The sequence below is a fragment of the Limtongia smithiae genome (genome assembly GCF_038497785.1).
Source record: "Limtongia smithiae strain NRRL Y-17922 unplaced genomic scaffold V1518scaffold_6, whole genome shotgun sequence".
NCBI classification, from domain to species: Eukaryota; Fungi; Ascomycota; class Lipomycetes; order Lipomycetales; family Lipomycetaceae; genus Limtongia; species Limtongia smithiae.
Genome location: NW_027117627.1, coordinates 426,683 through 441,603, shown reverse-complemented (window position 1 = coordinate 441,603; position 14,921 = coordinate 426,683). Strand labels below are relative to the sequence as shown.

Below are 14,921 nucleotides of genomic sequence, written 5' to 3'. Positions count from 1 at the left end.
CGCGATCTTCGCGCAGCGCGCGACGGAGCCATGGCGAGGGTGTCGGCTGCAGCTGGTGAGGGAGTGGGCACGAAGTTTGAACTTCGACACCGCGAGGCGCGACTGTGTTCTGGGGCAATTAGTACGGTCGTTATCAGATCGCCGTCTCCACACTGGGCTTCCACGAATTCTACGTCAGCAATTATAACCGATTTCTGTTGGTGATAAATATAAAACGAAGCATTAGAGCATACACAATCATAAAACGCCCCGGCGCAGGGTGTGGTGTGCGCGCACCGTATCCAGCGCTGGTCCTCGGTTCTGAAGTTGCGACCAGCTGGCAAAGCAGCACCCCCAACGAAGTGCCTATCTAAAGCCCAAAACATGCACATGATGATCAAATAGAATGAAACGATGACTCGTGAATGAGAGAGCGTGTGATATTCCCGCCTTGGTCATATCCTTTTGTCGCAGGCCTGTGCTCATGATATATGATGTCGGTCAATGGGTGTACGTCAAGTCGCTAATCAGCTGGTGCTCTCTGCACACTTATAAACCGCCGCCGCCATCGTGAACAAGTACCACCATTATCGTGAGAGCCATGACACATAGCTGCAGCGCTGAAAGTCTTGCGGCACGGCTTGTCCGCCGACCACCGCCCATGGCGTCGCTATCACTGCGGAGCAGCGGCTGCGCGGTGCATCCGGCAACGGAGACGACGATGATGTCGTAGAAGCTCGAGATGAAGCAGCCCATGACTCGCACGTATCGCTTCGGGAGTGCTGGCGCGTGGGTGAGAGCACCGTCGAGCTGGTAAGCAATTGGTTATTGGCTGCAGGACAGAGGACGAGAGATGCCAAGCGGCGGAGGCCGTTGGCCAGGAGCTCGAGGCAGAGCGGGGCCGTGACTTGCCGGTGAACTGGTGATCGGAGGCTCACAGGATACTCGTGTCATCAATTAAGCTGCTTCTAGTGCCCATTTCCCGCCTTCTAGCGTGAACTCTATTTGTCATCTCGTCATTACCGGATTCGACATTCGTCTACTTCTCTTGCTCCTCCTTCGCTGCCAGCTTCGCCTCTTTTGCAGCCTTCGCAGCCTCCACCCTGGCAAACCTCTCCCGCCGCCACCTCCCTCCCTGGGTATACTCCACCGCAAACAGAGGCAACGATAAAAGTTGCATCCCGGCGACAATCACATACGTCCATCCCATCCCGACCTTCTCAATCACCGCCTCCACCACCGCCGACGCGCCCGCGCCAAGCAAGCACCGCACGAGGTTATTCGCAGCCGTCACCGATGCCGACTCCTGCGGATACAGGTCCACGAGCAACACCTGTACGGTCGTGAAAAACATGCCCATCGCCCCGCCTTCTGCTCCAATAAGGACGAGCGGCGCTGCCAACGTCGCGCTGCGCCGGAAGGACCATCCAAACGCGGCTGACAACACAGCACATACGATAATCGGGTACCAGATCAACCGCAGCCGCGCATGCTCGAGAGGGAAATCCGGATCCTGCCGCACAGCTCGCGGATCCGTGTAACCCGCGCGAGCAGCCGACTGGCGGAACTGCTTATCAAGCACCTTGCCACCGCCAATCGACCCGACACAGACACCGAACCCAAACGGCAAAAAGCAGAGACCTGTCTTCAACGTGCTCAGTCCATACACGCTCGGCAACTGCGACGAGAATCCAATAGTAACAGCGTAAAACGCAGCATACACGAGAGCGTGCCCGACTAATACCGTCGCGACGTCCTTCTGTACAAGAATCTTCACGCACCGTAACGGATTCGGCAACCGCCGACCAGCCGCCCGCGGCAACTCCGCGCCTTGCACAATATACCCATGTCGTCGCGTGCCCAAGAGCACATCAAGCAGCGGTCGATTGAAAACCCCCCTCGGTGCAATACTGCCATTCCCGACGACCATCCGTCCCGTCTCTGGCATCCACAACACCAGCGCAACAAGCAACACCGCGCCGGCGGCAAACAATAGCCAAAATGATGCGCGCCACGACTCCTTTGTAAGTGAAAGCACGCCACCGAGCACCGGTGCGACCGCTGGCGCAACAGTCGACCCCGCACCGAGCAAGCCCATCCAAAACCCGCGGTCCGCCGGCACAGTAATGTCCGCGACCGTGCCTGCGCCGATAGCAACCGTAGCAGACGATCCCGCAGACTGTAACATGCGTAGCACAAGTAACCCGACGTATGTATGCTGCAGCGCGAGACACAGATTCGCAATGACAAACACTGTAATGCAGCCGAGATACACCGGACGGCGTCCCGTTGCGTCTGCAAGCGACGCCCAGAAAGTCGGCGACACGCCTTGGAAGATCATATACGTCGTCACCGTGAGATCAATCTTCTCTACCGACACGCCGAGGTCCTTCGCGATGAGCGAGATCGACGGGAAGTAGATGCTGGTTGCAAACGGCGAGAGCAAAATCGAGAGAGTAGCCGCTGCGCAGATCGCGCGACGGACGGATATCGGGAAGACAGTGTACACTTCTTCCTCTGGCGGCGGCGACAAAGCAGTCTCGTCATGCACGAGAGCATCGACATCCTTCTCAATTATTGTCTCCTGCTGTGAAGCAACGTCCTCCACAGGTTCTGCATCAATGCTCGTGGCGGTGTGTGTAGTGGTCTCGTCGACGGCACAGTTGGCAGTCTCCGTTGACGTCATGGTTCGTGGTTGTGGTAGTGCTGCGTGCAGACAATTGCGACAGCATTTTGGCGGGGAGTAGGGGGACCGGGCGGTCTATATACCGCGGTGCATTCCATTGTCGCCGCATCGGTGTCGTCTTACCAGCCAGCGAGATGAGTGCACGCGAGCAAACTCTTACTGGGCGTCGTATCGCGTCTGAGTACGCGAGTTCGCGATGCGATGCCCGCGGCAGGAGCCGCATGAATTACGGTCGTATAATACGACCTCGTTATTGGGTACAGGCCCCGGCAGCATGTCAGCAAGCACTACAAGTACTAGTATGTGTTTCTCTCAACTATGTTATTCATGTATATATGGATCTATATCTCTCTTTTGCAGTATATTATACTTTATATACGCGTCATACACAGATATCTACTCCTCACTTCTCGTCGTCATCCTCATATCCCGGCCATCGGAACTGCCGCGCGAGATCAAAGTAATCATCCATCAACTCAATCACGGACGCACTGTAGTCCGAGCCCTGGATCATATTGCGGAGCTTCTGCGACCCTTCCTCCCGCACTAGACCCTTCATGGACACTACCAGTGTCGGCGAAAACTCTTTGTACCATCGGTGGTTGTACGATGACAACTTGATCGTTGTGTCCAGCACCCCATTTGCCTCCTTCCTGGCCTGATAGATGGTTAACAACCCCTTTAACGCACGGGCGGAAAACCTGATCGAAAGCGCTTGATCGTACGCCTCCGCGGCTTCGTCCACGTGCTTCAGCCGCGTCGCGAGCGCGCCGAGAATCTCCCACTCCGCAAGACTCTTCTTGTACGGCACTTCAGCAGTCTTGTAGTGCGACATCTCCACCCGCCACATCGTGTACACACGCATATCCTCGTACATGTTCATAAACAGGTTATCAAGCCATCTCTCGCACAGCCGCTTGCTCCGGAAAGTCGTTGCCGTCCCGGGTGCAGTCGACGCCGTCGCCGTCGACTGGTCGCCCGGATGAATATCCTCGCTGCCCTTCACTAGATTCGCGTCCACACTCACCTCCGGCTTCACAATCTCCGGGGCGGTCGTCGACTTGGCGTCATCATTATCCTCACCCACCCCGTTTACCGACGACCGGCGACCATTGACCGCAACTCGCGACGCATTGCTATCTGCCCGAACATGATTCGACTTTGGCCGGCCTGCCGCAGCGCTCTCGCTATTCAACGCGCGGTACTCTTCCTCCATGATAAACACCTTCGAGCGATACTTCAGCAGCATGTCCCACCCGATCTCGTGTGCAATCTCCACCAGCAGCTCGTATGCTTTTTTGTGGGTGCCCCGCAACATCGCGGCGGGTAGTCGCTGCAGCGTAGGGTCAATAGTCAAGGTCTCGCCTTCCGCCGGTAGCGCATCGTCGATAATATCCTGCAGCACGCCCTCGCTAGAAATCTGCAAATGTACGCGCTGCGCCGGCGGCATCCGATGCAGATCAATGTTCTGAAATAGGAACATCGGGCACGAGTTCAGAGTTAATAGTGCCTGCGTTGTTAGTCTTTATCCCAGTACACCAAACTCAGCAGACTACCTACAGACTGGAAATCCTGCATGTCGATGTACGTCTTGACCAATCTCGCCCACGGCCCAAACTCGGACGGCGCAGCATGCACGGCCCGCTTGGCCGTAGCAAGCGCAAAATCAAGCCGGCCCTTCGACACGCAGAACCGCGTTTGTAAATCGAGCAGGTTCGGATCACGCGGTGAGGCGCCAATGCTAGTGTGCAATAGCTGAACAGCTTTGACCTCCTCGTCTATATCTTGTTAGTTCTTGCCAAATCGACTTCTGTACTTCCACATACCCATATCAAGAAACACGCGGCCCAAGAGCGCCGCAAACTCAGGCTCTTTAGCGCGCAATTTCTCCAGCAAGTTCACTCCCTGGCTGTACCGGCCGGTCAACTCTAGGTACTTGAAAAAAGTTGCCGTCAGGTTGTTTGAGAGTAGCGTCGGCACCTGCACATCAGCCTCCGCACCAAACAGCCAGCCTTTGTCTGTTAGTGCTATCTTGTCACATAGGACACACGCGCAAAATACCTCGCGGGAACATCTTCTCGGCGGCCTCAAAGAACTTCTCCTCGGCCTCGCGGTTGGGCAGCGGATTGAACCGCCGGTACGCGGTGATGTTGTAGTCGTCGTCATCGGCGTAGAGCATCGCGCGGATGACCGAGCACACATAGGTCTCGAGTATCAACTGGTCAGTCGCCTGGTGTCTGTCCTTGGGTTAGCCAAAATAGAGGATGGGTGCCGAGGTGGTACAAACTTCTGTCCAGACTCGTCCATCACGAACGTCTCAACGGATCCGGGGATATGCACTTTTACGCGAAGATCAACGCGGGATATTGAATTGTAGCAGCTTTTGTTCACTCGTCAGCCTCCGTAGTTATTAGTGACGTATAGTGTACGCACCAGTAAACACCTGTTTGCACATTCCAGTGCTGCACCTTGCCGAACCACACCTGGCCTTCGCCAGGCGCATACGTCAGCGTGTTGAGATACGCCGCAATACTCGCAGACGACGTGTCGATTCCAGTGACGTAGTGATATGTGCCGGCCTGCGAGCAAGTAAGAACCCTGCTGTCACACGATCCGCAACCGCAGCATCAAAGATCCGCATACCTCAAGTGCGCCGGTCCGCGCGTGCACTTTAGTGAGATGGACAAGATCGGGTGGTCCGAGAGCGTGGAAGCCGGCCATCGCAGCTGTCCGCGCATTCACGGACTCGCCGATTTCACTTTCCTGGATCCTGCAGAAACGAGCGTGTCAGCTTGCATTCACGCGCGCCTCGGGGAGAACACACTGCACCGGCAACAGTAGCAAGCACAGCAAATTGCGGGGTGCAGCGACGCAGCCACGTATCCCGCCCTGGCGAACGAACAGGTGGGTGTCGTGGTGTGCTCGCCAGGGGCTCACGTCCGGCGTACAGCACACCCGTGCCGGTCGCGTTGCGAGGCTGCCAACAAGATGATCACAAAGAAAGCACTCACTCGGGGACCGCGGTGGCGACCATGGTTGCGGATGCGGGGGATATGCGGTGGGATCAAGTGGTGGATGATGGGAATGTCGTGGTGAAGCGGAAGGTGGTTGGGGATCTTTTTTGAAGAGGCTGTGGATGCGCTGCCCAGCCACAGTCACTGCGTATGTTTATACCTCTTCCCCGTCGACCTCCACGTCGACCTCCACCACACTATATCCACTCGCATGCGAGCTGCAGTAACCAAGAACAGTTTGTGGGCATACCCCTGACATATCATTGAAGGGTATCCTAACTCCGTGCTGAGAGCAGGATCAAAATACCTCGTTCCCCAGCGCGCTCTTTGATCAGCTATCGCCTCTGCTCTCTTTTGTTAATGCGCACTGCCAATAACGACAGGAGAAGCAGGTCAACGCTGATCCGACACTCAAATTTTACGCTTCTCTGTCAACTTACTATCATCCAAATCAATCAATTATCTCTCTTAACCCCCCTCTCTTCGCGCGTCACGTCCGCATCTAACCACTCGTCCTTACGATCTCCAAAACTCGAAGCCTCCTGTAATTCCACAACCTTCTCCTCATTCTCCTTACCAGCATCGCCACCATTTCGCCGCCGTCCGCGTCGTCGTCGGCGCATACTTCCCTCACCGGCGGTGTCGCTTTCTGCAGTTGGCATGGCATCTGATACGGCCTGATCCTCTGCCTCTCGCGTGCTACCACCACCGGTTACGCTCTCCATGATAAACTCTGACGCAGTCGGCGCGTCTAGCACATTCAACACCTCCTTGGGAAATATCCGCGGCAAGAATATCGCAAATATTGAAAACCCGATCAATATCGCTGGAAACCCCACCGCCGCGATGGTCTGGCACACCGCGAATGTCGCACCGAAGGAAGCGAGTTCGAAGAAGACGAATAAGTATATCCATCGTTTCGGCACGTTGTGCAGAGCTTGGCTGGCTGGTGTTAGCGTGTGATCTTCGCAGAGGTAGAGAATTTTCGCGATCACCCCATTCGCGCGCAGTGTGCCGAGCTAATAGATGTCAGCTCTCTTTCTTATCCAAACACACCACTCTCACGTACTCCCATAATCCAAAACAGTCCAGCTAGCACAGCCTGCGGAATCAACCCCAGCACCGTCAACAACGGCGCGGACATTGTACCCATAATCATCAAGCCCTGCGCAAAATTACTGACCCGCTGCTCAATCACTCTCTCAACTACGTTCTCGATCCTATACCCACCCTCCTCGACCTCAACTTGCGGATCTTGCTTATTCTCAACCGACACCGTCTGGCCATAAGGCACCTTTGTCTGCTTAATCACGCATAACGAGATAGTATGAAACGGAGCTTGAGGGATCAAGCCATTCGGAGTGGGAATCCCCAGCAATCCAGAAACGCCGGTGACAATGCCAAGAAGAAAAAAGTCCCAGTGAAACGACGGCGGCTTCTTCAGCGGAAACTCGCTTCCCTGACAAATCAGCGACGACACATTGTGATCAAAATAGAACAGCACTGTCAGCAGTAATGCAAACGGCAACGCCAAAAATACCTCGCCAACCGAGATATCTTCCCAAAAGTGAATAAACCAGCCATGCGGTCGCACCGCCGCGCTCGCCGTCGGCTCGAATGACGCGCCAACGGGTAATTTCTTAATATCATACCCCCGCATCTTTCCAATATGCACAAATCCCGTGAAAAACACAACCGTAAGTGGCGTACCGTAATCTGCTAAAAACCGGCGTATCGGTCGACAAAACAACGTCGACCCGGTACCGATAATCTGGCAGGTGAACCCGGCCATAAGCGACGCGAGAGCAACCATAGCGGATATAAACCCGTTCGTGTTTGATCCCGAAAACTGGCGCGTCAGGACCTGGATACCCTTTTGGATGTATATAAGTGCATTGAACAGTCCAAAGGTGTCGCAGCTGAAGCGAGTGATGTAACGAAGACCGTTCACGCCATTGGTTATTGCGATCGCAAAGTGCATGATCATCGACCATCTGACCACGTTAGTCTAGCTCGAAAAATGGAGCCTCGAAAGGTACATACAAGCAGATCCAGCACATGAACGGAAAATATGACGTCCCCTTGGGCACCATGATCTCATATACAGTATAATTGAACACGGAGATAGGCCCTGCACGAAGTCAGATAAAAGGCCATAGCATATGTCACAACTATAATATACCTGTAACGCCAACAATGCATAGAGGCTGACCCGCAAAGACCGAAAATGACAACGAGCCAAGCGCGGAAGCGAGTAATATCTCGTTCACGCCATATGAATTGTGCGTCTTCGTGAACCTGTCCAAATCAGCACAGCGAACGGCCGGATTCCTCTCATGCGGAAGACTCACATATCCAATGCAAACACAATAGCCGGTAAAATACTGCACATTATCAGGCCATTGTCTTCCATATTTGCAATCGTTGAGAACTCACTTTGCAAAGTACATGTATATCGTCGCGGGTATAATGCGGTAGTTCCACGCATCTGTCGTCCAGTCGGCGATATAATGCGGCAGTCGACTCCGTATATCGCTGGCAATCCCCCGAAATAGGTGTATACCAAATATCTTAATTGCCATTGTTGCGAACGACCTCCCTCAGTGATATATGCCGTGAATTAGCTGGAGTGAGCAGAGAGTCCTCGTATCAGCTGGAGCATTGATGGTACGTTCTCTAAAATAACAATCGCAGGACCGCGACATGAATGTAGCAATCAGTAACTAAATACACTAGATCATTACTGTGTCAACTCGCGGATGACGTTCTTGGCGGCGTTCTGTCGATGTATGCATGTTCAAACTCCCAACAACGTGCACGAACGTCAGCGACGTGGTTCGGCGGCAGGAAGATGATCGTCGTGCCAAGAATACAGTAGTCCAGTAGAATGCTTGTTTACTGACTGTCTGAGACGACTGCTGACATGGTGACTACACGCGATCTTCTGTCAAGTGCGCATCGTCACAAGGCGGTTGACATGTGTTGGCATTACTGCAATATGAAATTGTACAAGTAGTCGCCGTGCTTGTCGAGATTTTGGTCTATGCTTGTCTATATGGTTCTATATCTTCCGTTGCAAGCCCCCTATCCAACCACGCCCTGCTCCCGCATATCCGCGATCTCCTTCTCACTCAGCCCAAGTCCCGTAAGCACCTCATCCGTGTGCTGTCCCAACGTCGGCGGCGCCATGCGAATCGATGGCTTTGCTCTCGAGTACTTGACCGGCGTATTGACCATCTTGACTGGCCCACATGACGGGTGGTCAACAGTCGTAACCATATTTCGCGCGCGCACATGTGGATGATTCAGTGTTGTTTGGATATCGTTGACTGCAGCGTAGGCGATGCCGCTACCCTCGAATACTTCCAGCCATTCCTTCATCTTCGTTAGCAAATACTCGCCGAAAAGAATGATGAGTGAAACTTACCGCAGTCGTCTTCTTCTTTGTCTCTTCGAAAATCAGCGGCAGAAGCGTCTGTCGATGTTTCACGCGAAGCTGATTCGTGATAAATCGCTCGTCCGTGATCCATTCCGGCCTGCCCAACTTCCTGCACATGATTCCAAACAGCTTGTCGTTCGCGCCGCCAATTACAATGTCGCCGTCTGCGGTGGGAAAACCCTGGTAGGGTGCAATGCTGGGATGTGCTGTACCCCAGCGACCTGTGTCTGGTTTGCCGGAGATGAGACAGGATGATGCGATGTTAGAAAGAGTTGCGACCTGTGGATATTAGCATTAAATGCGTGAAGAGATCAACGAATGGCGAATGTACCTGGCAATCTGAAAGAGAGACGTCGATGTACTGGCCTAGTCCGGTCTTGGATCTCGCAAGAATGGCAGCTAAGATTGAATTAGCAGCATAGAGACCGGTAGTCAGATCTAGTGCATGTTAGCTAGTACCAAACCATACTCATGCGCTCCGCTTACCTGTAACTGCAACACCGACTTTTACAGGCGGCCTTCCCTTCTCTCCAGTAATGTGCATCAGCCCAAGCTCTGCCTCAACCATAACATCGTACCCAGCACGGTCGCTATAAGGACCATACTGTCCATATCCAGTGATGCTTGCGTATATAATCTTGTCGTTGTTGAGTTGGTCATAGCCGAGATTGTACTTTGCAAGCGTGCCGGGGAGGTAGTTCTCGATAACGACATCGCTGTCGGCGATCATTGAGCGTAGAATATTTTGACCGCGCTTGTCTTGGAAGTTCAAACCGATGGACTTTTTATTCCTGTGACGTAACATGGGTCAGAGTCAATAACCTCGTGACACAGTGGATTGAAGAGCATGCCTGTTGACCTGGACGAAAAGGTTAGCAGATGAATGGGCGAGGCACTTGATGCAGTACTCACGGCAAGGAAATATGCACTCTCGCCAGGGGCGTCGGGATTGCCCTTGTTTTTTGCAAACGGCGGTCCCCACGCGCGCGTATCGTCTCCACGGGTGACATGTTCGACCTTAACCACATCGGCGCTGCGCAGTAAACTTGATCAGCACCCGAACACTCAGGATAGTCATAAAAGTAGACAAACAAACCCCAAATCAGCGAGAATCTGCGTTGCATACGGCCCCGCTAGAACGCGGGTGAGATCAACAATCTTGATCCCAGAGAGTGGGAGTTCGACGTTTGGGTTCAGCGAGTGCGCCGAGGCCGCCGCAGAAAATGCGCGACGCGAGTTGACGTTCATGTGCCGACGCACTGCAATTGCAAGCGTGCCGAATCTGCTGAACGACATGGTGTAGACTGCGCGGAGCATAGGACAAGAAGAGGTTTGCGAGGAGGATCAGGTTACGATAACGGACGGCGGATCTGGGAGACGTGCCGGGGCCCGATAAAGCGAAGAACGGCTCAGGCCCTGCCTCGAAGTCAAGGATCTCCCGCGTGAGCACGGGCAGGCTGGTTGCCTCAATTCATGATCTCCAGTGCGTCGAATAGTTGAGAGCATAAATGCCATTGCTAGAACATCTGAAGCAGCGCTCTCTCCAAGGAAAAGATACACACAAGGGAAGACTGCTTGCGGAGACCATCGCTCCTATTCAGGGTCGCGCCGCGCGAGCCGAGAACCGCGTTCGGAACGTCTACGGCGGCGCTCGCAAGGTGTTGACGGTCAAAAAGGCCAAACAAAGAGCCTCAAACGAGATATGCCACAGACCAGGCCTCTGCCAGCGGCGGGAACTCTACCGAGGCGGAGGGGGATTATAGGAAGTGAATCGAGCCAAGCAAGGTCGCTGAGGAACTGAGACCCTTACTTAAGAATCACGTGCAATTGCGGCTGAGCCACAAACCCCGCTATACTCACCGTCACTGGTGCCGAAGTTGCTAGTTGTGGTGTCGCTGTGCTATTTATTGAACGAGCCAGTTCACCGACTTCCACACACACACCATGCCTTATCTACGGTTGCGACAAGTGATGGCACTTACCGCGTCGGCCGCTGCTCCGGCAGCCAGCAGCGCCGTGCGAGGCGGTTTCATTCTGCCGCGGACGCGAATAGTCGTAACGCTGCTGACATCGCGGCGACAGACAACGCCGCTTCATGCACGGAGTTACGCTACACCGTCGCCGTCGCAGATGTCAGACGCCTTGTTGAACTCGAGCCTCATGCGCAAGATGGCTGCGTGTCCTGAGGTGGGTTGTGGCTGCGTTGCGTAAATCGAGCAGTCTGGATTTGCGCCACAGGAAGCTGACAACTGCTAGGTAATGGAGCATTTGGAAAATATCATGCGTGTTCTGCAAGAAAAAGGACTGGCCGAGTCAGCTGGCAAGCCATCGATGATGACGATGCTGAAGCTTATGCGAGATAGGGACGTCAATGACGCGATGCAAGCGCGTGAGTATTATCCCGCACCGACTCTGCAGTTGCCCTTGACAAGAATATCCTAACTATGCGACGCAGTAAAAACTTCGATGGACAAGAATGGAATCGAGATCACGGTAGAAGAGTACGTCAGTCGTACCATGTCGCCCCTAGTGATGTGCTAACCTTGTGCTCACAGGGCGAAGTCGATGGCAATGATTTTCTCGGTTGGGCGGTCGTGAGTGGGACTGTTCTCAGTCATTGCATGCATTGTATAGTCGTGACGAATAAATACCAGCTTTTGTACATAGCACTCTGCATTTGAATAAACATGTGTTGCTGGCTGGACAGCCACAGACGAGGATCAGCAATAGCAGAACGTATGCCAGACAAATGATTATTCCTCTGAGAATAGTATTCCCCTGGGATGTGAAAGTATGTCCTAAGTGGATTGTGGAACGGAGCATGCCGAACCTGCGGTAGAAGTTGTCGTAGCAGCCAAGACAAGGACAACACTCGAAGCAGTAGGATTTAGGACTTGTGGAAATGATGGCGGGAACTAGAGCGCCGTCTCTGAGAGCTTGGAGTGGCAGTCCAACTCGAAGTAGAGAACTTTGCCATATGCGGAGAGAATCGCCTGGTGTCGTCGATGCCGACCCCCAGAGAGGCGTCTGCCTCTTGTATACAAAGCTCGACAATTTCCATCTCTCGACTCGCCGGCGCGACAGCGGCACAAAGTTATGTCTGGAGGACCGTTTCGACTAAGCTGGCTCTTCGCCTCAGAGGCACATCACGTGCCTTCAAACGCGTCGCCAACGCGTAAAACCCTAAACCCAAGCGCACTGCCCCTGAGACGCGTCGGAAATTCTACGCGTCGGTTTTGGCGGCCGACGCGCCGCTTCAAATCCGCCGCCGGTGCCGCTTTCTTCGCGCTCCTCCCGCGACGCGTCTCTCTGCCGACTTCTCCCATCACCTCCACTCCCGCCAGTATACCACATCCTTGCCAACCAGTTTGATCTGTCTCGTCTGCCTTCAAGTTCCACGGCCGCCTCTCTCCATAGCTACAACCACCCCTTCCAGCGCAATGTACCACCACCCTAGCTACGCGCTCTCCTCCTCGCCGCCTCCCCAGCACTTCTCCCACCCACAACAATCCAAGACCAACGCGTCATTATCACTACCACTCCTCCCGCAACCTGCGTCGGCGGCACTCTCACGCGTCCCGTCGCTGTACTATTCCTCCCCGTCCTCCTCTTCCGGCGTGTCCTCCCCGCTGTCAGCGACTGCGCCTCCGTTTACATCATCCTCCTCCTTCGGCTCGTCCTCGCCGACACACGCTTCCCATGCCGCGACAGACTACTTTCCATCCTACGCACAGCTGTCCACGCCTGCCTTCCCATCCTCGGCATACGCGAAGTCTGCTGCAGCATACTACAACCTCCCCGCGCCGCTGTCGCCGGTGTCACCACAGCACCAGCAGCACTACCAGCTACAACAAGGACCACCACTTCATCAGCACCAGCAACATCGATACACGTCCTTCCGCAAGCAGTACGGACAAGCACCATCACTTGTCTCATCGCCATCCCCGGCGCCGCAGGCTTCGCAATACGAGAACCGCAGCCCCGTCGGTGCAAGCTCCGTCCGGTCTTACGCGTCAAAATCGTCGACTCCAGCCGTTCCCTCTTCGCCTCTACTACTAGCGACCGCAGGTTGCCCGATATCCCCCAGCAAGCGTGCGAGCAGCAACAACAGCAGCAACGGCGGCGGGACGCGTAAGTCGAGACCTGTGAAGCGTCAAAAGCGCGCACAGCAGTGCACGGCGAAACTACAGCATCAACAGCAGTACCACACACAGCCGCAAAAACGTGTGGTTGTGCTGTGCGACAAACTCGCGGGAAAACACGTGCCACGGGATTTCGAGGCGAACTACACGCTCGGCGACCAGCTTGGAAGCGGTGGTACGCATATTGATGCTTCTTGTTGTGTGATCAATGCTAACAGGTATCGTAGGCTTCGGTGTTGTGCTATCCGCTACACGCCACGCCGACGGCCGCGAGGTCGCCGCCAAGTTCATCTACCGTGACAAGATCCGCGACCACAGCTGGGTCCAAGACTCAATGAGCTGCGCCATGCTGCCTATGGAGCTGCACGTCCTATTACAGATCTCAGTGCAGCCGCATCCGAATATCATTGGATTCCATGAGTATTTCGTCAATGAGGACTTTTACGTGCTTGTGATGGAGCTGCACGGGTCACCGTGGACAAGGAAGCCCAGTGCGGGCGGCGCGCAGACGCAGCTGGTGAAGCAATTACAGCAGCAGCCTGCGGAGGCACGGATGCCGCTAGAGCAACTTCCTCTAGAGCAATATATCAACCTTCCCCGGTCCAGCAACAAGAACACTTCCAAGCCTCTAACCTACGTCAATACCACCGCCACTGAGGACGATGAAGACGACGACATGGAGTCCTACCGCTCATCAGAAGACGAAGATTACATCCCGCCTGCCTCGTCCGACGACTCGGATGACGATATGGTCCTCGATGACGACGCCGCGTCCGAATATGACATGGATGCTGACCTCACACTCCTGCCTCCGCCAGACGAGGTACGCTACGCTGCCAAGCGCGACAGCCATGATCTCTTCGAGATGATTGAATCACGACGCAACCTCACAGAGCGGCAAGTGCGCTACATGATGCGCCAGCTCGTCGACGCGCTGTGGTACCTTGACTCGCTCAACATCTACCACCGCGACATCAAGGACGAAAATATCCTCGTCGACGAGTCACTCCACATCAAGCTTATCGACTTTGGCTCGTCTGTCGTGTTACCCCCTCATACACAGCGCACGCAATTCGAAAAGTTCTACGGCACGCAGCAATACGCTCCCGTCGAGGTTCTATGTTCACAACCGTACGACGCAGAGAAGAGTGACGTCTGGGCTCTCGGCATCCTCCTCTTCACTTGCCTCACCGGCCAAACACCATTCCGTACACCCGAGGACGCTGTTACTAAGGACTGGGAGCTCGCCCGCAATGTGTCTCAAGAATGCCGCACCTTCCTGCGAAAGTGCCTCCAAAAAAATCCGAAGTGCAGAGCTACCTTTGACGAGCTCGCACGGGAGCGGTGGTGGCTTGTGGACCTGGCCTAGACTGTGTTGTACTTTTGCTTCTGGGAGTTATGTTCATCGCGTTCGGCGTTTCTTCACAATATTAATAAAAGTTATCAATTTTCTTGACAAATGCATTAGAACAAATCCAATATTTACAACACCCCATTCTCGTCCTATGTATGCGCGTCTCTATGTACAAAAAAGAGATTTATCGAAGCTGCTGATGAGAAGAGACCTAGTTACAAATTTACTTCTTATCTTTGGAATCTGCTGACGAATTAGCACTGTCATCATGGTGGAAGATCTTGTTGATTGTCCGCTTGAAAAATCC

General features: G+C 54.2%; 6 protein-coding genes across 6 annotated transcripts; 2 read left to right on the top strand and 4 right to left on the bottom strand.

Annotated features, from left to right (window-relative positions):
• Positions 1-914: 914 nt before the first annotated feature.
• V1518DRAFT_417035 (major facilitator superfamily domain-containing protein) lies at positions 915-2,866 on the bottom strand. The gene has a single exon (XM_066904182.1). It carries the CDS (start codon positions 2,663-2,665, stop codon positions 1,019-1,021), a length of 1,647 nt encoding a protein of 548 aa, XP_066759443.1. The 5' UTR covers positions 2,666-2,866; the 3' UTR covers positions 915-1,018.
• Positions 2,867-2,971: 105 nt separating this feature from the next.
• On the bottom strand, positions 2,972-5,820 carry V1518DRAFT_417030 (Chs5p-Arf1p-binding proteins-domain-containing protein). Its single transcript, XM_066904181.1, has 8 exons — positions 5,677-5,820; positions 5,309-5,435; positions 5,099-5,244; positions 4,953-5,045; positions 4,727-4,902; positions 4,492-4,677; positions 4,226-4,443; positions 2,972-4,175 (listed from the first exon to the last, which is right to left on the bottom strand). Exons 1-8 carry the CDS (start codon positions 5,697-5,699, stop codon positions 3,069-3,071), a joined length of 2,076 nt encoding a protein of 691 aa, XP_066759442.1. The 5' UTR covers positions 5,700-5,820; the 3' UTR covers positions 2,972-3,068.
• A 295-nt stretch (positions 5,821-6,115) lies between these two features.
• On the bottom strand, positions 6,116-8,473 carry V1518DRAFT_417026 (HCO3 transporter family-domain-containing protein). The gene is made up of 6 exons (XM_066904180.1): positions 8,116-8,473; positions 8,031-8,063; positions 7,862-7,977; positions 7,723-7,810; positions 6,749-7,673; positions 6,116-6,698 (listed from the first exon to the last, which is right to left on the bottom strand). The coding sequence occupies exons 1-6, from the start codon at positions 8,259-8,261 to the stop codon at positions 6,135-6,137; spliced, it is 1,872 nt and encodes a 623-aa protein (XP_066759441.1). The 5' UTR covers positions 8,262-8,473; the 3' UTR covers positions 6,116-6,134.
• Positions 8,474-10,890, bottom strand: V1518DRAFT_417022 (CoA-transferase family III). The gene is made up of 7 exons (XM_066904179.1): positions 10,694-10,890; positions 10,215-10,422; positions 10,031-10,151; positions 9,605-9,899; positions 9,450-9,556; positions 9,107-9,397; positions 8,474-9,054 (listed from the first exon to the last, which is right to left on the bottom strand). The coding sequence occupies exons 1-7, from the start codon at positions 10,704-10,706 to the stop codon at positions 8,764-8,766; spliced, it is 1,326 nt and encodes a 441-aa protein (XP_066759440.1). The 5' UTR covers positions 10,707-10,890; the 3' UTR covers positions 8,474-8,763.
• Positions 10,891-10,968: 78 nt separating this feature from the next.
• V1518DRAFT_417018 (uncharacterized protein) lies at positions 10,969-11,845 on the top strand. The gene is made up of 4 exons (XM_066904178.1): positions 10,969-11,305; positions 11,375-11,507; positions 11,574-11,619; positions 11,674-11,845. The coding sequence occupies exons 1-4, from the start codon at positions 11,063-11,065 to the stop codon at positions 11,714-11,716; spliced, it is 465 nt and encodes a 154-aa protein (XP_066759439.1). The 5' UTR covers positions 10,969-11,062; the 3' UTR covers positions 11,717-11,845.
• Positions 11,846-12,418: 573 nt separating this feature from the next.
• On the top strand, positions 12,419-14,719 carry V1518DRAFT_383898 (kinase-like domain-containing protein). Its single transcript, XM_066901678.1, has 2 exons — positions 12,419-13,435; positions 13,488-14,719. The coding sequence occupies exons 1-2, from the start codon at positions 12,559-12,561 to the stop codon at positions 14,627-14,629; spliced, it is 2,019 nt and encodes a 672-aa protein (XP_066759438.1). The 5' UTR covers positions 12,419-12,558; the 3' UTR covers positions 14,630-14,719.
• Positions 14,720-14,921: the final 202 nt, after the last annotated feature.

Bases quoted from the DNA above. Each gene is read 5' to 3' on its own strand.
- V1518DRAFT_383898 (XM_066901678.1), top strand. From the start codon at position 12,559: ATGTACCACCACCCTAGCTACGCGCTCTCCTCCTCGCCGCCTCCCCAG. The intron at 13,436-13,487 runs GTACGCATATTG...CAGGTATCGTAG, and splicing joins CGACCAGCTTGGAAGCGGTG to GCTTCGGTGTTGTGCTATCC.
- V1518DRAFT_417022 (XM_066904179.1), bottom strand. The intron at 9,557-9,604 runs GTAAGCGGAGCG...AACATGCACTAG, and splicing joins AGTCGGTGTTGCAGTTACAG to ATCTGACTACCGGTCTCTAT. The intron at 9,398-9,449 runs GTACATTCGCCA...TAATATCCACAG, and splicing joins TCTCTCTTTCAGATTGCCAG to GTCGCAACTCTTTCTAACAT.
- V1518DRAFT_417026 (XM_066904180.1), bottom strand. From the start codon at position 8,261: ATGGCAATTAAGATATTTGGTATACACCTATTTCGGGGGATTGCCAGC. The intron at 7,811-7,861 runs GTATATTATAGT...GACTTCGTGCAG, and splicing joins ATGCATTGTTGGCGTTACAG to GGCCTATCTCCGTGTTCAAT. The intron at 6,699-6,748 runs GTACGTGAGAGT...GACATCTATTAG, and splicing joins GACTGTTTTGGATTATGGGA to CTCGGCACACTGCGCGCGAA.
- V1518DRAFT_417035 (XM_066904182.1), bottom strand. From the start codon at position 2,665: ATGACGTCAACGGAGACTGCCAACTGTGCCGTCGACGAGACCACTACA.
- V1518DRAFT_417030 (XM_066904181.1), bottom strand. From the start codon at position 5,699: ATGGTCGCCACCGCGGTCCCCGA. The intron at 5,046-5,098 runs GTGCGTACACTA...AGTGAACAAAAG, and splicing joins GTGCAAACAGGTGTTTACTG to CTGCTACAATTCAATATCCC. The intron at 4,678-4,726 runs GTATTTTGCGCG...TAACAGACAAAG, and splicing joins CGAGAAGATGTTCCCGCGAG to GCTGGCTGTTTGGTGCGGAG.
- V1518DRAFT_417018 (XM_066904178.1), top strand. From the start codon at position 11,063: ATGCCTTATCTACGGTTGCGACAAGTGATGGCACTTACCGCGTCGGCC. The intron at 11,508-11,573 runs GTGAGTATTATC...TATGCGACGCAG, and splicing joins CAATGACGCGATGCAAGCGC to TAAAAACTTCGATGGACAAG. The intron at 11,620-11,673 runs GTACGTCAGTCG...TTGTGCTCACAG, and splicing joins ATCGAGATCACGGTAGAAGA to GGCGAAGTCGATGGCAATGA.